The following is a 27,366-nucleotide window of genomic DNA, read 5'->3' as shown; positions in this document are numbered from 1 at the left end:
TCTTGCTTTTGGGAACTATTGCCATCTTATTACACGATACACATGCTTGGACGAAAGCCTCTATAGCTGCGTTGATACCAAACCAGTACACAGACCTACGAGCCATCTGCTTCATTTTCACGACACCTGAATGGTTTACATGTAACAGTTTTAAAATATCTCTATGCATGCTTCTTGGAATACAACTCTGTCCTGGAAGATCAGACACCCGTCAATCAGTTCTAAGTCGTGTCTATTAGAGTGGACATTTAATAATTCCTTGTCTATCTTCTTCAATTATTACCATTCTGGTAATAATTGATAATTCGTTGTAAAAACACATCACGACTCGTTTCCTTGGCAATCTTGGTATAATTTACGGAAACTTCCTGAGAAAAATTTATGCTTTTAACGAATTCTCTGTCATATTCTTCAGGAGTACCTAAGTCAAGAGGAAAACGCGAGCAAAAATCTGCATTACCCATTAGAGCAGATGGTCTGTAACATATATTAAAGTCATAAATTGACAACTCCAAAATATACCGTTGTAATCTAGTTACATAAATCGCGTTTTTACCAGATCTCCCAAAGATTCTAACCAAAGGTTTATGATCTGTGTACACCGTAAAACTCTGACCATATAAAAAAATGTGAAATTTTTTGATTGTGCTTACTAAAGCCAAAGCCTCTAAATGTAGGATCGGGTAAGAACGTTGTGCTTTGTTTAGAGAGAAAGAAGTGAAACAAACTGGTTTTTCTACACCGTTAACCATGTGCGCCATAACTCCACCTAGTCCATATCCTGATGCATCTGTCACAACTAAAATTGATTTCTTTGGATCGTAATATTCTAAAATATTTGCATCCAACAAAGCCTTTTTACTATCAACGAAAGCCTCTTCGCATTTTTTATCCCACTCAAATTTTACGTCTTTTTTAAGTAGCTGATACAGACAAAAAAGTTTAGAGGACAAATGTGGAACAAATTTGCCATAATAATTAATAAGGCCCAAAAAAGCTTTTAGCTCCGTAACATTTTTTGGGGTGGCTGCTTTACTAATAGTAGAAATTTGATCAGGACTAGGAAGCAGCCCCTTATCAGTTATAATGTGTCCCAAATAAGGCACATTTGATACGAAAAACGAACACTTTTTCCAGTTCACCTTAATGTTTGCCTTGTTTAGTCGATCCAATACGGTATAAAGTTTTTTATGACAATCATCTAAATCAACTCCAGCAATTAAAACATCATCAAGGTAAACCGAGACATTCTCTAAACCAGCCAAAACCTGCTCCATTACCTGTTGAAAAATTGCCGCGCTGGACGATGCTCCCTGGGGTAAACGATTATAAGTAAACAAACCCTTAATTGTATTGATTACTACAAATCTCCTGGAATTCTTTGACAAAGCCAATCACTACTACTACAGGGGAGGCCCACTCACTAGTCTTAATTGGTGTTATAATTTTTGCTGTTCTATCATCTCTAAATGCTCTACGACCTTGTCTTGCCTGTATGGCACATCATAAGCCCTTTTAAATATAGGTGTATCCTCTTTCAGCACCAAATCTGCCTCGTACCCAACAATAGGAGATGAAAAATCTTTAAGAAAAACATTAGGATATTGCCTTTTAATATTTGAAATTGTTTTATCCCTCTGGTTTATGGTACCAACATTGTTTATGGCGGAAAATTTTTTAAAGGATTTTCTCCAATCAGAATAAAACATATCCAACCAGCTGCGCCCTAACAAAGGAAGAAAATCATTCTGACTGTCTAAAATAATCAATTCCAAACGCCTATGAACACCATTAATTTCAACATCAACCAAAGCTTTGCCCAAAATCGATAATTCAGCCCCATTTACAACGACCAATTTCTTCTCACATTTTTCTAATGGTAAATCAAAAAATTTTGCATATAAACGCTTTCCCATAAGAGTGATTGACGAACCACAGTCAACCTCCATTTTAACAAAACGATCTTGAATTTTTACATCAATCAAACAGGGCTCATTAAAATTTGTTTTGTTTGAAACCATCATACATGTGAATTCACCTGAGTCATCTGAAGAATCGTCCAACATTGGCTTGAATCTGCTAAACAATTGTTCCAAGTTAGATTCAGCGCTAGTGCCTGGTTGCGGCTCATCGGCAAAACGAACAGTTGGTTTGCGTTTACTGTTGATGTATTTGAAGCATCTCTTCAAAATATGTCCTGGTTTTCCACAAAAATAGCAAGAGACTACCGGTTTGTTGTAATTATATTTTTTTCGATCTGCTCCTACTTCTATCTCTTTTATTACTCCTGCTTCTATTTCTCATGTGAAAACCTGACCTACTACTACTTCTGCTTCTATTTCTACCATTTCGTTCGTTCAAATATTCATCTCGCCTACCCAATCTGTTTTTTACCGAAGCCACCTGTTCTGTTCTACCACTTATCATTCTTGCTCTCGATCCTGCCAACTCCCAATTCACTAACATGCGCTCCGCCGAAGCCAACGTCAAATTTTCCTCGCTTAACATTTTCTGCTGTAAATCTTTGTTGAAAACTCCCATCAAAAGCTTGTCCCTAATCGCGGTATCCTTAAATTCTCCAAACTCGCAGAATTGCGCTTGAAGCTTAACAGCCAAGACAAAATTTACTGCGGACTCATCCTCCCCTTGAACGCGATTATAAAATTTAAATCGTTGTATAAGATCTGATTCTTTTTTATCAAAACGTTCTTTTAATTTCTTAATTATCTCAGCGTATTGCAAGGTGGATAAGTCTCTCGCCGGATACAGCAGTTTGAGTTCCTCAAACACTGCTGGTCCGCTAAGCGTTATGAATAAGGCTTTCTGTGAGCTCTCCGGTACATTATTGTACTGAAATACGAACCCTAACCGCTCATCATAATTGGTGAATGAAGCACCAGGGACGTAGGGCTCAATCGAACCGACAATGTTCGAAGCCATTTCAACCAAATCTGCAGCACTAATGAAAAGTAGAGTCACCCTAACGAGTCACAAAAGAGAAAAATAAAGTCGCTTACCAGAGTCGATGTAATTTACCAAACCTTCTCACGCTCTCCGTTTACGATCGGTATAGTGTTGTATGCTGTAGAATCGGAGCAGGAGCGCAAAGCAGAATCGAAATAGACAAATCTCCCGTAGAACCTTTAGCTTTAGCGCGCAGAACTCACACGCTCTCCAGTCGATCTCGCTTACACCGTTGCTGTAATGTTTTAGTACTGGCACTCAATGCACTTAGTGATGTCCGATTTTTTCAACTAATCGATTAATTGTTAATCGATTATTTTGTTTGTGCCCGCTAATCGGACTCGATTAGCTGACACGAGATATTCGATTAATCGAGATAATCGATTATTTGATTACGTGAGCCCTACGTTCAAAAATAAAATGTTAGTGCTGACTACAGACGGTGTTATGAACAGATACGCAAAGAGTGAGGTCGAAAACTCCAAGTGAACCGTCAAATCGAGGCTCCAAGTGTGCAAAGTAAACAAACTCATGCGTGTTACTTTTCGTATAGAATGTGTGTTGCGATCAGTTTAAATTCTGTGAATCACGTGCAATTATGGTTTCAACGAAAAATGTGTTCGTCATGCTCATGTTATGAGTGATGCATTGGAAATTATTATAATCGTATGAACAAGCACTGAAACTCAGTAATATATCCTTACAAAGTTTCGAAATTTCATTACACTTTCTTGTGCGTATGAAAAGTCATGCGAAAATAAATGTGGTTGCCAGAATTGTTTAAAATGAAATATTAGCAAAGGGTTGCCATATTTACTGCTTTTCTCTTTGCGTATCTCTTTATAACACAGTCTCTAGTGCTGACCAACAGTCAGTTACCAATAAACTCGATCTCTAGATTTTACCAAAGATGACTAGAACAAGATACCTGACTCTTGCAGAATTCATCGGACATGATGGTCGCTCCGCGTGAGCAAAAGTCGAACTCATTTATACACTGTTAATATGATGTAAACTTAACGTCAAAATCAACTGACGACAAGGCCAAGACATGACTACTGAAAGGTGAAACAATTTTTTTTCAGTATCCATGTGGACGACTTTACGGTGCTGCCATCCGAAAAATGATAATAACGTGTACGAATGTTTGGTTCTCGAACATGGAACTTTCCGGAAGAATCAAGAATTATCGGCGCATCATTTAAAATTAAGCGTACCATCAGAAATTCCTGATAACCGCTATGAGCACGCTCTACAGTAAAGCTTTTCACTTTAGCTTTTTTTATTAATAAAGCAAAAATCGGGTGCCCCGGTGAACCTGACTATATACCCAATGGTTCTGAAACCTGGCTTGCGACATATTTAACTTTAAATTTTGGTAGAGTGGGACCTGGAAATTAATATAACTCCTTAATATAAACGCCCACTCTGACAGTCAATTTCACACTTTTCTTTCCGTACTTTGAAGTGCAAAAAATATGGCAATAGCATTATGCTGCATGTTATCTTAAGCGTCGAGTTGACCAAACTGCTACACCTTTTTCGTATACAATCTTGAACAGCTCATCGATCGATGACGGACTACGCACGATAAATCGGTTTTGCTCATAGTGACAATTTTATAAGAATTTAAGTCATCAGATGGCAGCTCTAACCGTCGGAAATCGGTCGTGTTCAAAATGTATGAAAAATATGGAAGTACCTACTTGCTCAGGTTATCTTTGATTTTACTGACAAATCTGGCAGAAAGCTCTAGAAATATTCCGTGACCCACCTCTTGATTTCGATGTACGAAGTTAGTTCATCGAACATGCCTATGATCGAATCTCTACTGCAAATTCTGTGTTAAATAGTGTGTCACCTAAATTTTGCTTTTTTGCAGCAAAAAATATTGTACAATTTTACAACATATTAAAACTTTCTTCAAGACACTTTTTGGCTATTCGGTTTGAAATCACATTATTTAATATATTTATTAATTCAATTAGCCTAATTCTTTATGAATCTTCGAGAAAGTATTTTTCCGATTCATTTAATTCTTCAGTTTTGCAATTGTGCACTCGTTTGCAAGTGATTTTGCTGTACGAAAAACTTTACACTAGATTTAAGTGATCGAATCCTATATCCTAAACATGAGGCAAACGAATCAATAAATTGGAACCACCATATAAATTTACTTGTTAACGTTTGAAAAGCGAGAAAAGAAACATTTATTTCAAAAATGCTAAACATTCGAATGACAATGAATGTCCCTAGACACCCTGTGACGTGAGTAGGTGCCGTCAATAGAACCATGCATCCTCTCCTATCGACTGTTAGATTAGGAACATTTCTAGTTGGGGTCTTGGGAGCCGATTTACTTCTGAAGGAACCCAGTCCGCACATATGACATGTTGGTGACCTTAAAGAGAAGATTCATATTCATATGAAGAATATGTTCTGTAAATGGTCAGGAATGCTGAAAAAGCGTCGAAAAGGCGGGGCTTAGAGCCTTATACAAACTTTTAGTAATTGTCACAAAGTGGTTTGTTAGAAATTTTCTACATTTACGTATTTTTTACTTGGTGATATTTATAGGAAAAACCAGAAACATTTCTTTTTTCTTTTAAATTGTCACCGCGAGACATATTTTTATCAACACATTCATGAATAATTTTCGTGACAAAGTTTTAAAATAAAACATACTATTCGTGACCAACTCACGAACATTGCTATTTTAGTGTTTTTTTTATTTCGCCAATGAAATTTAGAAATGATTGAATGTGTGTATATAAGTAATAACATAGAACAAGTGGAAATTCCGATGAATGCCAAGAGCTATTTCCAAATGCAATCCCATTTTCATGGAGAAAGTATATCGCCTACCCCTTAAAATTTTCACGCGCTTCCAAAAAAAATAGGTTTTAGATAGTATTCGTAAAATTCTTAATATTTTAGAAACACGAAAAAATAATTTTGTTGATCTCTTAAGGCAAATGTCTGTTTATAAGTGACTCCTGTTGTAATCTTGCTACAAAATACATGAAAATTTTCAAGGAAAACGTCTAAATCATTTTATGGCTTAATTTTATAATGGACTACTTTTGCCGCTTTTAGTAAGTATTTCCCCCATTTTAGTGAGCCAACAAACTTCAGGTGTTCGTCACCAATTGTTCTTGGTGACTTTTGTAAACAAGATGCATTCCGCCGGTTATAGATCATTTCTTGATTCTTTAATAAAGATCAACTGATACGGGGACTCATCTGAGACAATACCAATCGAACGTTAGTTTCTGGGAATATGTAACCTTATTAAATTGAACTTTTTTTTGTTACTTGGTTAAAAAAGGGTAGTTACTAAAATCCCGCAGAACCTTCAGAAAGATCACATATTCTTCAATGACAACATTTGGCATATGTTTTCTTACAAAATTCACGGTGCCTTAATAGTAACATTTATTGGTCAAAGCCCGATGTTTACTTTTTCTGATTTTCATTTAAACCAAAAGAGATGATTACCAAAATCACTGTGACAATGTTAATAACTTATAAGTTTTTTCAAAAGGTCACGAACTCTATTAAACAAAACTTTTGTCAAATAGTTTCTTACAAAAGTCACAGTGACTAACTGGGGAAACTATTTCTATAAGAAGTCACTGTGCATTTGTCAGAAAAATTTGAATGTACCTCTTAATTTCTTGGTGACTATTCTAAGATAAAAAGCCATTTGTACTTCGAATTATCATCGTGACTACATAATGGAAAAAACACTTTCGTTTCACAAGTGAAATGATTTCGTCTGTGACTCTTCGGAGAAAAATAAATAAATTGCAGCTCAATGATCACGGAAACAAAATAAAAGAAATATTTGTTTTTTGATCATAGCTTTAGTGTCTTTTGTAAGAAAATAAACACAAGTTTTTCTATAAAAAGTAATGGTTACTCGATTACAAAAACTATTTCCATATTATTTTGAAAACGTTCGGGGAACAATTGTAAGGAAAAAGTCTTATTTTATTTGTGACTCTCGTGCGGATTGGGAACGGATGTTCCTAGAACTGGCATGTATTTCATCGGTATTTTATGAAGCGTTGGAATCTGTCCTTGAATTCGGTTCCATACTATAATTGGGTCAAAATTTCTTGGTGCCAAATCGCCATGCAAATACTGCCGTAACTCCCCGGGTAATCCAACCATATGGTTGATGTTTTTGTATCTTGATGCTTCTCTAGCAAGAGTACCGTGGGCAGCCCACAGGTCATTACTTGGTTCGATGTTGACTGGTTCAGGTTGCTCCTCTCTACACTGCCTAGTAATTTTTTGCATCATATTAACTAAAATTATATTAAATGTGACATACAGGGGATAGTCAAAATAAGTAGGATAGGCAAAATTTTGATGAAATTTGAAATGCTGTAGCTTTGCCAAATGTTATTTGATTTTAATAATGCGAACATCATTGAACTGGAAAACTTTTGAAGTTTCATTTTCTGATTTCAGATCTGGCCTAGGTCACCGGATGTAGGAAATATTTCTGAGTTCCGGTAGGCATGTCAAAACTGCTGATTTTTTATGGATTTGGTAATGGGTTACCTAATAAAAATGTTTATGTGCATCATTGGCATAGATGACAAAATCATTTCTGAAGCGAATGGTTCATCAAGATCCGGAATCGACCAAGAACTCATCGAGAAATTGCTATTTTTCATCCGGAAGTTTTCAGAGGAACCTTTAGTAGGGGACATTTACATTTTTACATCAAATATAGCATGTGACACCTCTATCTTCAGGATTTTTTTATCGGGCATCTTCCAAAAGACATTTTTCTGAATATAGGCTGCATTGGCCACTTTCGGAACAACCTGGATGCCCCGGATGAACCCGTAGTGGGAGAATTTACATTTCAAGAATATTTCCTACATCCGGTTACCTAGGCCAGATCTGAGGTCAGAAAATGAAACTTCAAAAATTCTCCAGTTCAATGGTGTTCGAATTATCAAAATTGAATAACATTTTGCAAAGCTACAGTATTTCAAATTTCATCAAAATTTTGCCTATCCTACTTATTTTGACTATCCCCTGTATTTTAACAATCGCTTATGTAAGTTCGCGTAAGTGCGAACAGCCCTTAAAATCTTTTTTAACTTCGTAGTCGCGGCGCCAAGAGTTTTGTTTGTGAACACGCAAAAAAAGAAGTTAAGTTTTCGTTCGTACGCGCATTTTTATAATTTTGAATGAAATATTAACGTCGCAGCACTAAATCGACATCTCGGCTTTAAATATCCTTACGTGGGAAGTAATGCACTGTATAGCACATCAGATGCGCTAAACAGCGCACTATTTGCGACGTAAGGTATAATGTGCGGTATTCGAGTAAAATCAATTGTCGCCAGTCGACAACTACAATTTTCAACTAAATGGATAATATAAAATAAGTGAGAACAAAGGTTTCGAAATCTCTTGTGTTTTCTTCACCGCTGGCATCACCAATTTTCCCATTTTTGGACAAAGTTGAACTATAATCGAACAATAATCGGGGTCAACTATTCGATTATTCAATAATCGAAAAGTCGGTTAATCGATTAAAAATCAATCGAGTATTTTCGCAAATAATCGATTTACTCGATTAATCGAGAAGTAATCGGACATCACTAAATGCACTTTGAGCAACACAGCCGACGGGTAATGAAATTAAAATAAAACTTCTCCCGCTGGAGGAACACAGCAAATCAAATGATTTTTTTTAATTGCACACACTTTCTTTTTTTTTAAATGCTTTTCAAATCACTTTCTTCTTAAAACCTTTGCTTTCTTTTCGTTAAATTTGCACTATATTTTTGCCTTTGCAATTAAAATCGAGACCTTCGCCTTCACACTATTTAAAAGACCTTTGCCTTGGCACTTTTTTCCCTCAGAGTATCACACTTTTTTTATTCTTTTCACTAAAATTAGCACCGTTGTGCCCGATTTTTTTTTTAATTTTCAACAATTGACCTTTTCGTCCCTTTTTTCCTTCTATAAAATCACTTACGGCCGTTGCCGTGCCTCGCAAATATCAAACAAATTCAAACTTTTGCGTGCCTTTGCACAACTAATCAGCAATTTCACTAGCTTTCCAAATTTTTTGCACACGCGTACCAAATTGACTTCGTCGCCAATTTTAATATATCACTACTAGGTAAAATAAGGTCAGTGAACTCTAAGGACTTCGGATCAGAGATCAACGAACTGTATCAAGAATCTTCTGCCGCTCGAGCCCAGCTCAGCGGTATTTATTTGCATTGCTTTCGCGCGTGTTGGTAAACACGCTGTACGTTTTACATAATCAAAATTCTGATCGGCCTTAGCCTTTGACTTGGTCTTTTTCCGTACACCACAGATAGCAACTTCCAATAACTCTCATTTTGTTGCCTTTATAGAGTAGAATAAACATGCCAATTTTCATGACAATCGATTCAGTTTACACAAAGTTATAACAATTTTACGTTTTTAGAAACTTTTGGACATTAATTTTTGGCGTGCTTTTTTACCCCACTTACCCCTTTTCAAAAAATCTGACATTATGCAAAACATTTTTCTATTATATAGATAACCAAACCACGAAAGTTTCAGTCCGATCGGAGAACCTCGATACAACCTCCCTTGTAAAGGTGGTTGCGGTTCTCGCGAACTGGCTCTTAAGTGTTTTTTCATCCATTCCATTTTCCATTTTCACTCGATAAAATTGAACAGCTAACAATACCCACTCAACCCAACTCCTTTTGGCGCTTTATCAGTAATGTAACCATATGTGACATTCACATACTCGTTTTAAAGAAATGCCTTTGTTTTGTTTTGCTAAAACCTTGCTAACATCATACAACCTTATTGCAGCAATTGCTGGCAGAATCTGCTGAAACAGTTGGCTGCCCGCGAGAAGAAACTGCACGCCGCTGGCGAAATCCATCGCTTCCATCGCGATGCTGCTGAAGCACTCTTCCGCATTCAGGTGAGTTACTCATGAAAAAAATTTCTTAGATTCAATCTTTATCTAAACAATTGCAATCAACACAGGACAAAAATGCTGCTCTTTCGACCGAGCTAGGCAAAGATCTAAACTCGGCCCTGGCGCTGGCCCGGAAGCATGAAGCATTCGAGAACGAGCTGGTGGCGCTGGAAGCACAACTCCAGTTTCTAGTGGATGATTCGTTGCGACTACAGGCCAAGTATCCAGGCGATAACGCGAAAGCGATTGCCGTTGAGCAGGAGAACGTCATTCAGGCGTGGAATGTGCTAAAGGAGAAGTCAGCTCTGCGAAACGATCAGCTGCAGGCCAGCTGTGACCTGCAGCACTTCCTGACCCAAGTGCGTGATTTGATGTCGTGGGCGACCAATTTGAGGGCGACACTGCAAGCCGAAGAACACGTAAGTGATGCAACGGGAGCGACGGCATTAAAGATCCAACATGATGCCATTTACGGAGAGATAGAGGCAAGGGAAGAAACTTTCCGCTACCTGAACGAACTGAGTGATTCGATGGTACAGACGGGACATTACTCCGCAACGGAAGTGGAGGAAAAGTGTTCCGCATTGTTGGACGAAAGGGCGAAGCTGCATTCCGCCTATAACAAGAAAAAGATTCTCCTTGAGCAGAAAATTGATCTATTCTGCTTCATGCGGGATGCGAAGGTAATTGACAACTTGAGCAGCGGACAGGAGGCAGCCTTGTCTAGCTCTGACTTTGGGCAGACAGTGGAAGTGGTACAAGATCAGGTGAAAAAGCACGATGCCTTCGAGAAGCTTATTCAAACACAGGATGAGAAGGTTGCGATACTGCAAGATCACGGCAGGAAGCTGGTAGAACAGAACCACTATGACAGCGAGAATATACGAAGAAGATTGAGGGAAATTGTCGATCGTAGGCAACACATCAAGGAATTGTGTGCGAAGAGACGGCAGAAGCTGCAGAATGCGTTGTTATATGCGCAGTTCATTCGCGACTGTGCCGAAGCAGGAGCTTGGATTAACGAGAAACAGAAGAAGCTGGAGGCAGATGCTGGCAGCTTTGCCGATGTAACTAACATGGATGATAAGATTAAGAAGTTACAAAAGCATCAGGCTTTCCAAGCAGAAGTGGCAGCTAACGAGGGTCGCATTAAGGAAGTGAAACAGAAAGGAGAGACACTGATTGCCAAGGAGCACCAATGTGCGTCGGAAATCAAGGAAGAAGTTCGCAAGTTGCGTGAGTCATGGAAAGTTCTATTGAATGAAGTGTTGACCCGTGGTAGAGGTTTGGAGGAAGCTCAGGATATATTGGAATTCAACAGTCAGTTAGATAAGCTCGAGGCTTGGATTCGTGACAAAGAGATGATGGTTAACGCCAGCGATACTGGTCGAGATTTAGAGCATTGCAACGCTTTGAAACGTAAACTCGACGACGTCGATTCTGACATGCGAGTAGACGATCAAAGAATTAGAACAATCAACGTGTTAGCAGATAAGCTGGTGACGCAAGGTAAAGCACCGAACGAATCTAAGAACGTGCAACAGAGAAGAAATAATTTTAACAATAAATGGAAATCACTGCAAGGTGCATTAAATAAGTACCGGGAGTTGCTGGATGGAGCCTACGAAATTCATGTTTTCGATCGGGACATCGACGACACTGCGGAGCGGATTGCAGAGAAGCAGTTGGCGATGAGTGTGGAGGACACCGGGCGTGATTTGAACGCGGTAGAATCATTGAAGCGAAAGCAAGACGCAATGCAGCGAGACATGACGGCAGTGCAACAAAAGATTGCAGAACACGAAAAAAGAGCCACTGTATTGGCCCAGAAATATCCTGACAATGCAGGTAATATTGAAGATAAACTGGAAGAATTGAAGCGACAGTGGCATAACCTGCAAGAAGCCAGCGTGAAGCGAGCAGATGCTCTAGATAATGGTTACACGGCGCACAAGTTTACAGCTAACGTCAAAGAGTTGGAGTTGTGGACGAATGACATGATCAAAAAGATGGATTCAGTTGTCAGCCCAGCAACGATCGGTGAATGCCAAGCGCAAATTCAGTTACATCGGGAACGTAAGGCGGAAATTGATGGACGCGATAAGGTATTTAAAGCTCTGCAGGAGCACGGCGAGCGACTGGTGGCCGAAAACAAGGCTAATGGAATTAGAAACGATTACGTAGAAAAGGCGTTGCGACAGCTGGAAGATTTGAACAAGCAACTTCACGATTCATGGAAAGGTAAGGATCGTGGATTGAAAGAAGCACACCAGCTCCAACAGTTCAAGGAACAAGCCGATCAGATTGAAGCTTGGCTTGCAAACAAGGAAGCCTTCCTCAACAACGATGATGTGGGAGAGTCTTTCACAGCCGTGGAAGCCCTAATCAAAAAACACGAAGCATTTGAGAAGCTGCTTGCCGCTAGCAGAACCGATGAGCTGGAAAAGTTTGCGGAGGGAATTCTCGCTGAAAGTCCATTCGAGGCGGACGTCATCAAACAGCGGTTGTGCGCGGTTATGGCCAGGAAGAAGAAACTTTTGACCTCGTCGGCTGCAAGGAAACAAAAACTTATGGAGTCGTGGCAGCTGCAGCAATTCTTGCGCGGACTGTACGAGGTCACTAAATGGATCTCGCAGAAAATGCAAGTCGCACTAGACGAAAACTATCGGGAACCGAGTAATTTACAGAGTAAAATACAAAAGCATACTGCTTTCGATGCAGAACTTAATGCGAATTCCGTTCGGGTTTCTGCTATCATCGAGGAAGGTGAATCACTCATCAAGGCAGATCATTATGCAAAGGCGTTGGTGCAAGAACAGCTCGATATTTTGGAAGCCGATTGGCAGAAACTTCGCGAAACGTCCAGTGAAAAGAAAGAACGCCTCGGAGAAGCCTATGAGGCACGATTATTTGAAAGAAATTTGGAAGATTTCAATAATTGGATGGATGAAATTGAGCTGCAACTCTCATCTGAAGACTACGGTCGAGATCTGGCCTCTGTCAATAACCTTCTTAAGAAACACGAAATGTTGGAAGCCGACGTGACACATCACTTGGAAGTATGTGAACAGATTACAGCTACCGATGAGAAATTCCTTGCTTCCGATCACTTCTTGAAGGACGACCTGCATGAGGTTGCCATGCTGACTGTCAAACGTTACCACTCGCTCCACGAACCGACCACAATCAGGCGGGATAATCTGGAGGATTCGTTGCAGCTGCATCAGTTCTTGCGGGATGCCGAAGATGAACTATTCTGGTTGAATGAAAAAGAATCGCTGGCAGCTTCAAAAGACCTTGGAAATAGTCTCACAGCCGTACAAACACTACAGAAAAAACACCAGGCATTGGAAGCGGAAATTCTTTCCCAGGAACCAATAATTTCTTCGCTTATTCAACGCGGTCAACAGATGATTCGGGAAAACCATTATGCCATGGAGCAAATTGAACGACAGTCGAACCAATTGCAGCAGAAACTGGTTAATTTGCGGAATCTGACCAGCGTTCGACGATTGCGTCTTTTAGATGCAGTCGAAAGCCAACAATTTTACGCCGAAGCGAATGAGGCCGAATCGTGGCTGAGAGAGAAGAAACCGATCATTTCATCCCATGATTATGGTAAAGACGAAGATTCCGCAAGCTCGTTGCAGAAGAAGCTAGATGCACTACAGCGGGAGCTAGTGGCTTTCCGACCGACGGTTGAAAAAATTGACAAGCTTGCGGCAGGCTTGCAGGAACGAGGACACTTTGATAGTGAAAAAATCAAGCTAAAGAACGATAAAATTCAGTATCAATTCCAGGAACTGAATCGTCTTGCAGGTGAAAGAGAAAAGAAACTGGCAGAGACGAAAAAATTGTACGAATTCATTCGCGAGATAGACGATCTGCAAGAGTGGATCGAGATGCAAATGACAATAGCTGGATCGGAAGAATACGGAACGGACGTCGAGCATGTTGAACAACTGGCGGCGCAGTTCGAGTCGTTTGTATCTAATATCAACTCTAACGAAAGCCGTGTTAGTACTTGTCTAGCGAAGGGAAAATCACTTCTGAACGAAGGAAACCCTAACAAGGATATCATCAAAGGAAAACGTGATGAAACGAAGCAACTGTGGGAAGAGTTAAAGGATTTAGTTCTGGCTCGACAGGAAGCCTTGGCAGGTGCAAAGCAGGTCCATTTATTCGATCGTACGGCAGATGAAACAATCAGTTGGATTAACGAGAAGATCTCTGCTGTTCTTTCCGATGATTACGGTCATGATTTAGAGACTATACAAGCGCTAGTACGCACGCACGAGAGCTTTGAAGCCGAACTCGGCGCTATCAAAGAACAGTTAGAATCTGTTGTTTCAGAAGCTCAAAAGCTTGGCGATACTTTCCCCGATGCCAAGGAACACATCGAAGTCAAACGGGATGAAACAATCGAAGCGTGGTCCGAGTTGAAAGAAAAAACCTTCCAGCGAAAGGAGAAGCTTATGCAAGCCGAACAGTTGCAGGCCTATTTCGACGAATATCGGGATTTGATGGCCTGGATCAATGAGATGTTAGCTCAAATAACGGCCCCTGAACTGGCTAAAGATGTTGCTGGAGCCGAAGCTTTGATCAGTAAAATTCAAGAACAGAAAACTGAGGTTGATTCACGAAACGAAGGCTTTGACACTTTTTACAAAACGGGAACTAAGTTGATAAGGGATGGCCATTTTCTTGCGAATGAGATTCAGGAAAAGATTGCCATTCTTGGACAACGAAAACGTCTGTTGGATAACACTATCATCCAACGAGCAGAAATCTACGAACTTAATCTTGACACTCAGCTATTCCTGAAGGAAGCCGAAGTAATTGAAAACTGGATCATAACCCGCCAGGTTCAGCTGAAGGACGCTAAGCTAGGCGACTCGATTGCTCAGGTTGAAGATCTTATCAGGAAGCATGAAGATTTCGAAAAAACCGTTGCAGCCCAAGAAGAGAAAGTTCTAGCGCTCAAACGAATAACGCTTCTGGAGCAAAAGTTCAAGAAGCAACTGGAAGCCGAACAGGCTGCTCGTATTGCCGAGAAGGAACGCGTCGAGCGAGAACGCCACGAGGCTTTGAGACAGAAGGAAGTTCAACGAATCACCGAGGAACGTCGAAGGCACGAAGTCAACAATTCGCCTTCAGTTGTGAATGGATACTCCGACGGTACGCCCAATAAGTCAACCACACCTAGTCATCTATCGCCTGCCGTGTCTGCTCGCTTAACAAAGGAAGCACCAGAAATTTCACCTGCAGTTCAAAAATCTAACTCGTTTGCTGCTATGCTGCAGGAACGGCTTCGAAGAGGCTCCGAGGGTAACATCAAACGAGCAGAGAGTATGAAAATCGGTCCAAAACCAGCCAAACGCACTCCATCCTTCACCACACGCCGAAGGGCCCAGAGCTTCCGTAAAAACCAGCGGGGCAATGAACCTGCCGAATTTGATTTACCCCCAGTTGAAATTCAGGGTATGTTGGAACGAAAACATGAACTTCAGTCCGGTGGCAAAAAAGCTCCTGTTCGTTCCTGGAAGCCATTCCATACTGTACTTTGCGGACAGTTGCTCTGCTTCTTCAAGGACGTCGAAGATTTCGCGCAGAAGAAAGCAGCCACAGCCCCGGTCAATATTCTGAATGCCAAATGCGAACCAGCTGAGGATTATACCAAGAAGAAGAACGTTTTCCGGCTCGTTCTATTGGACGGGTCGGAGTTCCTCTTCCTGACTGGGTCGAAGGATTCGATGAACGAATGGGTCAACAAGATTGCGTTCCACGCTGCTTTACCACCAAATCTCCAGCTAATGAGCTACGACGAGTCGCTGAAGGTGAGTAGCTTGAAACTCTATGTTCAATTTATGGCTTTTGAATCTTAATGCGTCTTCTACTCCTTTAACTAGCAATCCACCGACGGTACCGAACCTGCCAAACTTCTTGGCCTGCAGCTTAACCCCCAATCCCCGATATTAGACCGAAGTGATGCCAATTCATCCATTAGTTCACGAACTTCTTCGCCCGATTCACAGCGACGGGATTCGCGTGCCTCGCTGAACAGTGCCAAGTCTGGTGGCTCCGGTAGTAATAACAGTAACAGCTTGCCAACTCCCCAGATAAACTTTCTGCAGAAACAGAAAGAGCTCCGCGAGTTAGAGAATCTGGTTAGTGAATTAAGGTCATACTTCCTGACGAAGATTATTGATGGAAGTGGTTTTTACATTGCAGCAACGACAGTCCCAACATCAGCAACATATGAGTACCTTCCAGGCACCTCAATCACCACAGGAACACTCTGGGCTGGCGGATAAACCACCGATACCACCACGCTGTGCTCCTCCGCCAGTCCCTCAGCGTCAGTCTAGTAGCGATAATGTGCTGAACAATAATGGCGCCAGCAACAGCGCGGTACAAATCCGCTCCAAAACGGGTAGTTTGAATGGAAACGGTAATTTTCAATATTTTTATTTATTTTTTGCATTTGATTTCTTAAACCTTCTTTTAGATTACGATAACGGAAACTATACAAGCAGTCCCTCGCGGCCCTTCTCTTACCAACACAATTCGTCTAACCAAAGGGGTACTCCCCAGAACGGTGGTCAGAATAACAGCACCAATAATAACAATGGGAACGGTGAAGACGTCTGGTTACGTCATAGTGAATTGAGGTCATCAGGTAAAGCACCTTTTTTTAAGCCTTACTAATATTAGTTCAATAAGTGTGTCCATGTGTCCTAAATGTTTCTCATTTTTCACTTATCACGCCGCATGTGTGCACCTGCCCGAATTTCGATTCGTCCCAATTTGTTGTTGTATGTGTCTCGATCCGATTACGATTACGATCAGAAAATCCTCCACCGCCGTTACCAGCTACGTCTCCTCCGTTAAGTACATTTTCCCCGCTGAAGCCACCTTCCGGCTTTCAGCATCACCATCACCACCAGCAGCAGCAAAAACTACTACAGGACCAATTTATCCGGCGTGAACGAGAACAAGCGAATGTCAGTAACAATAACAGTGGGTACATGAAGATGAACAGCTCATCCGGACGAGAAAATAACAACAACTTGTCGCGTACAACCTGGCATCAGCATCTGCCGACGGCTGCCGGTTCCAACGGTGGCCCGATCGAATATCACCAGCAAATGAACAACGGCAACAACACCTTCGGGAATAATATCAACCTTGACGGATACTCTTCCGGTTAGATTGGTCGAATTTATATGTCTGGTGGTCGCGGGTGTCTCTTCTCACGCGCGCATTGATTGAATGATGGTGATGGCCTCTGTTATTCTGATTTTACTCACAAGCAACCGGCTGGGTCTGAGGTGTGGGAGATTTCGCCGTGAATCTGTGTTTCATTCGTCTTCTTAACCACATTTCAAGACATGTTTTTATATACCTAGACCTACTACATATACTAAAAAAAAGCGGGGCGCTCAGAGCATCATGTTAATCCAGCCTGTTTTAAAGAATCAAGTAGAAGATTTACTCACATCGGGCATTAGATAGTTGACGAGTTGCGAACTAATACATCATCCAAAGACTGAGTTCTAATTATCAATTATTGAATTATCAATTCTCACATTTTTGTTAGTTGATTGAATGTATTCCTTCTGTTTTAAGTTTGCGAACGTAAAAATTCTTGGAACAAGTTACAAACTGTACTTTTATTGAAAACTAAAACCATTGTTAGCTTGAATCGATAATATTTTATTGCTAAGGCCGTTACAAATTTTATTTTCATTTTATGTCACCCCCCCCCCCCTTCAAAAATCTTGAATATTGGAAGGGGAGGAAAAAAAAAGCACAAACCGTTTTGTTCATTTTATTGGATTTCCGACAGCATAAATGCTTAATTTAGCAACAAACAAGTCCAGTGACAGCGAGAGTGTCGTCATAAGGCAAGCGAAATAAATAATAATAATAAAGTGTTATTTTTCAAAATTTATTTGAGTGCAAGTTACAAACGTCATAACTTGCACACAAACTTTGATAAAAGAAATTTCTTTTTTTTTCGTCTCGGTGTTATTTATTTTTTGCCACCCCCTTTGCTAATTTTGATAATCTTGGACATAAAAAGAATTCGAAATTTGTATCAGCCTAATTACAATTTATCATTCATTATATCCTTTATTCCCACCTTGTAATAATACTGAAGAGAATATATTTGAGAAGTCTTGATAAATATTCAAAATGGGAAATATTACCGCTGCGAAATGTTGCAAACGAAAAGCAGTAGCACTTCTAGCGGAAAAAGAATGTACTAAATCAACGAACAAATGAAATCGTATAAAATTGTATAAAATGAGTTATCATTGTTCTACTAATTTATACTTAATCTAGCGTTAATCAAATACCGACCATATGCTCCTCTTCTCTTCGCCATTAAAAAATCGCCGACATCTGACGACGGTAGCAACATCGAAACAACAAAACTTACTTCCATCAAACTGTATACGGTTTTGGAACTAGTCATTCTACATATAAACAACTAAACTGACCGTTATGCATGGGCCGACCAAACATCACAACACCATGTGTTCTCTTTTTCACAGGATGGGGTCAATCGCGACATGAGACGACAAGGCCAGCTTCCTTGCCGGTGGGTGGCGGATCTGGTCCGAGCATAATACCGACTACCGCTGACTTAGTGCTAGGACGACAACATGCCGGCCAATCGGCGGAAAGTTCGAGCGAAAGTGAGGCCAGCTTCATCAAGGGTGGCGGTAGTAAAGATAAGGACAAGAAGAGCAGCAGTGGTGGAGGTGGCGGCGGCGGAGTGTTCAGAATATTCTCCAAGAAAAAGTCCAAGCATCAGAACTAAACTCTGAGTTTCTGTATCAACTGATTAGTTGGTACAATTCTTTGCGATTCCAATCGTAACCAAGCAAATCCGATTGTAAAATATTACTTTTAATAATTATGTATCATTTTTAAAAAGATAAGTACCAGCAGCTCGTTTAAAGACACTTGTTTTTTTTTTCTTGAAGCCCCATATTTTGTTTTTATTTAAGTGCAAAATGTTATTGTATCACGCGTATTCTCCGATGCCTGTAATCCATAATAGAATACTACTTTATGTTCAGCAAAAACAGCCTAATCTTCTATCATCTAGCCAAGAGTACAGTTTATTGGGGTTCAGTTTAAAAATCGCGAATAGTTAGGAATCTTATTTATATCCCGGATTAATAATTGTGGAATTTTAGCGATTATGTAAAATATGAAACAAAATAATAGCTGGTTTAATGCTAGGATAAACCCGTATGTATCGTAAGACTAGAAGTCATCGTCCGAGATGATTGACCGTAAAATAGTATATACACGTGTTTACTATTGTAGTACCTTAGTTTTTGTTATCATATAGATTTTAGATAAGTAAAATTTAATAAAATTTTGAAGTATTCGACTGCACTTGTAATTGAATGCCCCTTAACGCTAACTTTTTTGGAGCGTAATTACAATCTTTTGAAGTAGAATACTTCTCTCAGGAAGTTCGGCTGCATAGGGATGTGAAATGAAAATCTAAAACCGAAAGAAGTGAAAAATATGTCCAATTTCAAATGCTAATAAATCGGTTAGTATTCGATGGATTTCCTTCGTTCTTGCAGCAATAGGTTGGAAAATCTTCTAAGATTCTTAACAAAATAAGAATTGTAATTTTATTATTCACACTATTGTACTATTGAAAATAGCCAAGTCTTGTCAAAACGAAAAATTCGACCTCTGATTGGTCGTTATATGCTTGCTTTCCAAGCACGGTCGACAGAATCATATACCTTGCAGTTGAAAACATGCTATTTGGCCTATATAAGAGCCTGTTTCAGCCGGAGCCGCTCATAATAGTTCTAGACAGCGACAACAGCAGTCGTCCTTCCTTAGCAGCAGCACTAGCCCTGTGATTGGTCACCACGTCTCAGGAGCAGCGCGGTTTTTCTCAGCGTGTGTCGCCAGACAGCCATTATTCCCCCCGTGTTGGGGCAGCATGAAGATTACCATCAGGAAATCCAATTTTGGAAATCAAAATGCCTTTTTCAAGGCAAATAAACAAGTCATTGAAAATTAATAATTTTTGTCAACTCAAGCAAGCATTCTGTGTTGCATCCTAGCAATTTAAATTTGTCGCACCCGTCGAATTTACTGAATGTAAAATAGCTTCCACAGTGCATGTTGTCCGTGTATCTAAATTCCCCAAATGTTAGGGCAGCTCAAAGGTTGTAATTAGCAACCGATTTTGAACCACAAAATGCTTTTTTCAAGGCAAATAAAAAAATAATTGAAGGTTAATAATTTTCTGGCATCAACACAAGCAGACATTCTGTGCGGGATGTATTCAAATTCTGTTGTAGTTGTCTAATTTTCACTTTATTTAGTAAACCCCCCACTGTAGGGGCAGCGCAAAGACTGCGATCAGCATAACCGACATTGAATAATAAACTGCCCTGTTAGAACGCATTCACAAAAGCAGTTAGTTCGACTATGCAGAGCTAATATGAAGTCGATTCAATCAATCAGCATAAACAGAATTTCGTCGTCTCCCAGCTGCCAAGTTGCAACATGATGCAAAACGCAACAGCGTGCAAACGAAACCGCTTGATGTTACAAACCGCAATAAGATACGAGTTAAAACCGTTGCCTGTGTGAGAGCACCATCGGTGTTGATTCGCTGGATACAAAAATCAAATGCGAATTGTGGAATAATTTGTCTGAAGAACATTAGGGAATGAAACAACTGAACTGATAGGGCGTGGCCTATTACGTAGCACCCTTCGGCTATAAGAGTGTTTCTGGGAAAACTAGCTACATTCATTAGTCGGAAGGTGAGCTGGATGGACCGTCCACAACGTTGACAGCAGCAGCAGCAGATATCAGCACTCAGCGGTAACAGAATATATCAGCGGGTTGCGCCTGTGGCTGCCTTCAAATTAAACAAATCACTTGCCCTGTGGTTGGTCACCACGTCTCAGGCCTCTGCCTGAGAACGAACGCCAACGCGAGTGATCGGGCGAGATTTTTGCCGTACATCAGCCGGCACTTCCTCTAATGGAAAAGTTGGATCATTTTGTTCAGAAGAATATTACTGTCGGTAATATTACAGAGCTGCGATTGCATTATATCCGATATGGAATTGAACAATTGTTCTTTTGTGGACAAATAAAACACTTAATTTGAAGAGTTAATAGTTTTGGGTACCAGTAGCAGTATGGTAACAGCCTCAGCGGTAGGTGCAGCCGGTACTTCCATGAGGCGGATGTTATGAGGAAGTAAATGGAAGCGGCATGGCGAAACAGTTCGGGTGTGCTTAGACGCGCGTCATTTTTCGTTGTTGATATTATTCCCCACATGAAACGAAGCGCTTTCGTACGATAGCGGCGGTATTAGCGGTAGATGCATTTGCCAACACTTACTCCAGTAAAACCGTGTCTAATTTTCAATGTGATAACACCTTTCTATTGTGTTGGCCGTGCACATTATGCCTCTGCCAGGCTAAACGCGAAAAGCGGCGTGAACCGTTTCGCCCGGCCGTAGGTTAATGTGCAGGCGTAAGTAGAGCTGTGTAAAAATATTCTACTTCAACCTCGAAGTCGTGGCTTTGCACACAACCCTACTGTGATTTTTTTAAATAATATCATTCTGAACTCCGACTTGTTTCTACTAAAGATGTGCTTTCTGTAAAAAATATTTCGTACGAATTTGAGCGAGACCTCACACCTATTGAGGGACGTTAATTTGCGATTCGCACAATTATTTAGCAACAATAGTCCTGGCTAAGTGTCACTGCGATCAGTGAGTGGAGATTAGAATGGAGCTTATCATCTTTCGATTATGGACCATATTACAAAAGCGTCGACGAGCAACTCATTTTATTTGAAATGCATGCTCGAATCGAGACGACTCGTCTTTCGAAATTAGGCCCTGTTACTGCAGAATCTAAGCAAGCATCGACTTTGCTGCTTTATACCTTTTTATTTATAAGAAATTCTAGCATTGTATCAGTCCAGTACTTGGATTTCTGTCCCTTATACCGTGATTGCAAGTGTGAACAGTTTTGAAATGAATAAAAGGGAAATAATTAGGTATATTTTAAACTACCAAACCAAGTGCTTATTCGTGAAGGCGTTGCTGTGTTAACATAATAAAAATTTGTGTTGTGAACGTTGTAAGAACCGTGAAACATGAACCTAGAATGTTCTGGATCCTAAATACAGGGCTCTTGAATAGCCCGAAATGGAGGTAAGCTTATATTTTATAATAAGTTGGTGGAAATGGAAACCCCAAAAAATTCGGAAAGAGATACCTACTTTTGAGCATGACTGCTGTGCGCAGGATATTCGCTTTGCTAATGTTTATTTAAATGAGTTTTCGAGCTGATACACAGAGTTTTTTGAGATACTGTGCCCAGGCTCGGATTTGAGGGGGGAGGGGTTCAAAAGGGGTCAAATGGCCGGGGCCTCCCGATTCAAGCCTCGAACCTCGTTTGAATACGATAGTGGTCAATCTAGAGATCAAAATGCAATATTTTAAATTTTGGGTATTTACACCAAAAATTGTGATTTTTTTTGAAAACGGATATATGTAGCTCGTAAAGACGGCGTAAATTCCGAAATCTGGTTCAAGATTTTCTTTTGCTTAAAATCAGTACAACAAAATCTGCACAACATAGCAACCAATTTATTAAAAATAACATCCTCCCGGACTCAACACTCTTCATCATCAGTGCAGTACTCCTTCCATCGGGCGTCGTTCGGATCGTTCATATCACAGTCGAGCCAACCCTTTCGTTCCAAATACGGTGTGCACTGTTCCGGGATGGAGAGAAACTTGCGCACTTTTTGTCGCAGCTGGCGCCATGTATCCTGGTTATAGTTTCTTCGATCCCTTGACATCGCTTTGTAGTTAAAACCGTGAGCGTCAATAAAGTTGGTCACATACTGAACCTGGCCCTTCGGTAGCCGAAACCGACTCTCCACATACTCATTCGCATCTTTCTCCAACTGTTGGCGGACAAACACTTTCGGCGGTTTGCGCGTTTTCCCCGTCTTACTGGGTCTGAGGGCATCTTCGTCACAATTGTCTTCCTCCAGAAAGCCGTTCACGTATCTGGTCAACTGGAGGCGCTCCTGCTTGGCGTTCGGTACCGGAAGAGCTTTGTTGACATTGAATGCCAAACCCATCTGACGGATGTTGGCCGAAAGTGGCTGCGACTTGTCCAGGGCCTTACTGATCTCCTTGCTGTATAGGTAGAAGTTTTAGCTATCAGAATACAAAACAGCACCTAATGTAACTCACCACTTGATGACACCGGTGCTGCGAAGCTTCTTATTCAGTCTTTTGCGGTTTCGGTTGTAGTTGTACTTTTGATTTTTCTTCGTTTTCCGCAATCGTTTGACCATTTTGAAGTATTATTGCTGTGGTTTGGGAAGATCTAACTGAATATTTCTTAACTGTGTGTGTTAATTTAATGTTTAAATTCCAAATACCTCTGTTTAATTTAATATCCCACAACGCACGTGTGGCATGGGAAAATATGAAAACAAGACGAAATGCTGCATTTTGACACTTTGTTTGTTTATTTCTTCCGGGTTACCAGAAGCATTTTATGGCATATTCGAACATAGCGTAACAGAAGTCGGACATTCTATCATTAGAGTGCCTATATATAACTAGAGTGGCGCCGTGTCATCCAAAGTAACGCTGGTAACACTGAACAGCCTTTCTCTTTTCCCCACACGTGTTTAATAGGTTGTTTGCTCAATTGGAATGACACTGACAGATAATTTTCATTCCAATTTTGACAGTGTCGCCACTCTATATATTTACAGGCACTCTATCATGTCTGACGAACGGTTCAACATATTTCTGGTAACTCTAGTCAGCCTATAGGATAGAGAGAAGACGTAGAACTCACCGTTATGGTAACTATCACACCAAAACGGCGGGTTCCCCCGCCAAAATAAGCTTTGCGATGTTATTTTGCGTGACTTTTTCAATATTATATGTTTAGGGACCCAAACACATCTCACGTAACAGGAATTAAACCGTATGGCAGTAAAGCGTATATCAAACATGTTTAAATTTAATATGTGTTAGAGTCACATTCCGATTCGGAACTTAACCTTCTGTTTACTATACACAGACTTCGCAGCTAACCGTTGAGTCTACAGGACAATTGGGGGGCTAGCGCTACGATCCTACTAACACTAACAGTCTCTCCCGAGTCAAGACTCGAACCTACGATGAATGGCTTGTTAGGCCAGCATCGTACCTCGAGAGCTGGGGTTCGAAAAACATTAACAATTCTTTTTTTTTTAATTGTACTTGCACACAAGTTGTTACGTAAACTAGCAAGTCCCTTTTTTCATCGCAACTTGATTGCAATACTTTGCGTCAAAACTTTCGAAACTTTAAAGGCCTTCCAGCCGTTTTGGTGTGAGCTTAATGGAAGTGAGTGTCATGGCGTCTCTTTTTTCTATAGGCTTTCTAGGTAACACCCAGGCACATACATAAGACATACGTAACACTCAGGAAATAACTTACAAAAAAGTTAGTACAAAACGAACTACTCGAATGGTACCACACACTGAATAAAATCACTGTTTGAGTCGTTAATGAAGGCGGAGTACCTGCACAGCCCTGCCACATACATAAGACATACGTAACACTCAGGAAGAAATCTTCCAAAAAAGTTGGTACAAAATGAACTACTCGAAAGTACCAACATCTGTAAAAAAACTCTGTTTGAGTTGTCTTTGAAGGGAGTGTACCTGCGCAGCCCTGCATTTGTCTCGTTCCTACTCGAAAAATGCAGCATTGATTTTGTAAATAACTTTTTGACAGTTCCTTATGGGATTTTCTTTGGGGCTCAATAAGGCTGAAAAAAAGAAAATTCATTTTGTTCATTATTCATCGAGCAGTTTGACAGAGCGAGGTACGGAGTACTATGGGGCAACGTCTACCAGAAAAAAACGCCAGTGTTACGTATGTCTTATGTATGTGGTACTACGCTCTGAATAAAATCACTGTTTGAGTTGTTTTTTTAAGGCAGTGTACCTGAGCAGTCCTGCATTTGTCTCGTTCCTACTCGAAAAATGCTGCATTGATTTTGTAAATAACTTTTTAACAGTTCCTTATGGGATATTCTTCGGCGCTCGATAAAGCTGAGAAAAGAAAATTCATTTTGTTCATTAATTGTCGAGCAGTCGGACAGGATGCGGTACGGAGTACTATGGGGCAACTAGAGTGCCTAAAAAAAAAAAAAATATATATATATATATATATATATATATATATATATATATATATATATATATATATATATATATATATATATATATATATATATATATAGAGTGGCGACACTGTCAAAATTGGAATAAAAAATATCTGTCAGTGTCATTCCAATTGAGCAAACAACCCATTAAACTCGTGTGGGGAAAAGAGAAAGGATGTTCAGTGTTACCAGTGTTACCAGCGTTACTGTTGATAACACGGCGCCACTCTAGTTATATTATAGGCACTCTAGGGGCAACGTGTACCAGAAAAAAACGCTAGTGTTACGTATGTCTTATGTATGTGGTATTACTCCTTTTATTTCCAAATAAACAGTGGTGTTTCTAATTAGACATTTGAGGCTGTGACGGGGGGATAGACATGAACATGATCGTTGCATCAATACAAATGCAGCGAGTGAAGTCTTGCCAACACATGCATTGTGGCTCTTGGTTGTATGTTTCTCTATAGAAACACATACAAGCGTGTAGCCACATACATAAGACATACGTAACACTGGCGTTTTTTTCTGGTACACGTTGCCCCATAGTACTCCGTACCTCGCCCTGTCAAACTGCTCGATAAATAATGAACAAAATGAATTTTCTTTTTCTCGGCCTTATCGAACCCCAAAGAAAATCCCATAAGGAACTGTCAAAAAGTTATTTACAAAATCAATGCTGCATTTTTCGAGTAGGAACGAGACAAATGCAGGGCTGCGCAGGTACACAGGCCTTCAAAAACAACTCAAACAGTGATTTTATTCAGGGTGTGGAACCATTCGAGTAGTTCATTTTGTACCAACTTTTTTGGAAGATTTTATGTATGTGGTGTAGCCACATACATAAGACATACGTAACACTGGCGTTTTTTTCTGGTACACGTTGCCCCATAGTACTCCGTACCTCGCCCTGTCGAACTGCTCGATAAATAATGAACAAAATGAATTTTCTTTTTCTCGGCCTTATCGAGCCCCAAAGAAAATCCCATAAGAAACTGTCAAAAAGTTATTTACAAAATCAATGCAGCATTTTTCGAGTAGGAACGAGACAAATGCAGGGCTGCGCAGGTACACTGCCTTCAAAAACAACTCAAACAGAGGTTTTTTTTACAGAGGGTGGTACTTTCGAGTAGTTCATTTTGTACCAACTTTTTTGGAAGATTTCTTCCTGAGTGTTACGTATGTCTTATGTATGTGGTGTAGCCGTATATATATAGCGTTCAAAGAACGGTACCCTATCGTGTAGGAAACGGACATCGTGCGGCTGTTCGTGGACACTGGATACGCCTGTTCAGGTATTGGACAGCAATCAGGGCATCGAAAGAAAGCCCGGTTCCAGACGGCCGACGACCCTGGGTGACAAGAAGCTCCAGAAGATGCTAAAGACGAAGACCGAGTGAAAAGTGGCTACATCGCTGCGTGCGCTTGGCCGGAAAGTCGGTGCAACCGGCCAAACAGTGAAAAAGTACCCGGAGAACATGGACATATATGGCGGCAGTCCCGTCCACTGGTCTAGGAGCTGCAGGCAATAACGCAGCGGCAGCGCCTGAATAAGATGGTCAAGTCGATTTTCCTGTCAAATCGCAACGTGGCGGTGTTGATGGACGACGAGACCTGTCTCACCCTGGATGGCAACGACTGGCAGGGCACTTTGTATTTTACTTCTCCCACTAAGCAAGTGAGCATCGAGGTTAAGTTCTTTCCACACACCAAGTTCCCAAAAAAAAAAGGTGCTGCTGTGGCTGACAATCAGCCAGAGAAAAGGGAACCCGGACTAGCCATGAACGAGGAAATTTATTGTACGAAGTGCCTGCCGGGATTTGCGTCGTTTATCAAGAAATACCATAGGGCCGAAGACGCGGTGTTCTGGCCAGATCTGGCATCGGCCCATTACTCGAAACGATCGGTGGAGAAGATAGCGCGGCTGAATATCGATGTGGTACCCAAGTTGGCGAGCCCGCCCAACGTTCCCAAGTTGCGTCCCATCGAGGAGTTCTGGGCAAACCTGAAGCGTAAGATCTACCTTAATAATTTTATCACGAAAACTAACGAGGAATTGATAAATAATATGAAAAAAGAACTGAAACAATGCCTACACGCATGTTTTTGTCCGCTATAGAGAATGTTTTGGTTAACTGTCGGAAGGCCGCTTGCAAGGGCGTAG

The 27,366-nt window shown here is 40.6% G+C and overlaps 2 protein-coding genes across 7 annotated transcripts in view; one reads left to right on the top strand and one right to left on the bottom strand.

Annotated features, from left to right (window-relative positions):
* Window positions 1-19,352, top strand: part of LOC129733355 (spectrin beta chain, non-erythrocytic 1) — a 116,008-nt gene extending 96,656 nt beyond the window's left edge. For 5 of the 6 annotated variants that reach the window (XM_055695175.1, XM_055695174.1, XM_055695176.1 and 2 more), the window contains 7 exons: window positions 9,817-9,931; window positions 9,997-15,765; window positions 15,838-16,095; window positions 16,160-16,379; window positions 16,437-16,607; window positions 16,778-17,134; window positions 18,490-19,352. In XM_055695175.1, coding sequence (XP_055551150.1) covers window positions 9,817-9,931; window positions 9,997-15,765; window positions 15,838-16,095; window positions 16,160-16,379; window positions 16,437-16,607; window positions 16,778-17,134; window positions 18,490-18,758 — 7,159 coding nt within the window. In that variant the 3' untranslated portion in view covers window positions 18,759-19,352. The remainder of the gene's footprint in view (window positions 1-9,816; window positions 9,932-9,996; window positions 15,766-15,837; window positions 16,096-16,159; window positions 16,380-16,436; window positions 16,608-16,777; window positions 17,135-18,489) is intronic. The other variant, XM_055695177.1, reaches the window with a different exon arrangement.
* A 3,231-nt stretch (window positions 19,353-22,583) lies between these two features.
* Window positions 22,584-23,492, bottom strand: LOC129731584 (nucleolar protein 16). The gene is made up of 2 exons (XM_055691689.1): window positions 23,222-23,492; window positions 22,584-23,164 (listed from the first exon to the last, which is right to left on the bottom strand). The coding sequence occupies exons 1-2, from the start codon at window positions 23,323-23,325 to the stop codon at window positions 22,630-22,632; spliced, it is 639 nt and encodes a 212-aa protein (XP_055547664.1). The 5' UTR covers window positions 23,326-23,492; the 3' UTR covers window positions 22,584-22,629.
* Between the last annotated feature and the right edge of the window lie 3,874 nt (window positions 23,493-27,366).

Source organism: Wyeomyia smithii, chromosome 3, assembly GCF_029784165.1.
Source record: "Wyeomyia smithii strain HCP4-BCI-WySm-NY-G18 chromosome 3, ASM2978416v1, whole genome shotgun sequence".
Classification (NCBI taxonomy): Eukaryota; Metazoa; Arthropoda; class Insecta; order Diptera; family Culicidae; genus Wyeomyia; species Wyeomyia smithii.
The sequence above is the reverse complement of the archived record's forward strand: the minus strand, read 5'-3'. Positions and strand labels throughout refer to the sequence as shown.

Excerpts from the sequence above, each read along its gene's own strand:
- LOC129731584 (XM_055691689.1), bottom strand. The coding sequence starts at position 23,325 with ATGGTCAAACGATTGCGGAAAACGAAGAAAAATCAAAAGTACAACTAC. Across the intron at positions 23,165-23,221 it reads AGCACCGGTGTCATCAAGTG|CAAGGAGATCAGTAAGGCCC; the intron begins GTGAGTTACATT and ends CTACCTATACAG.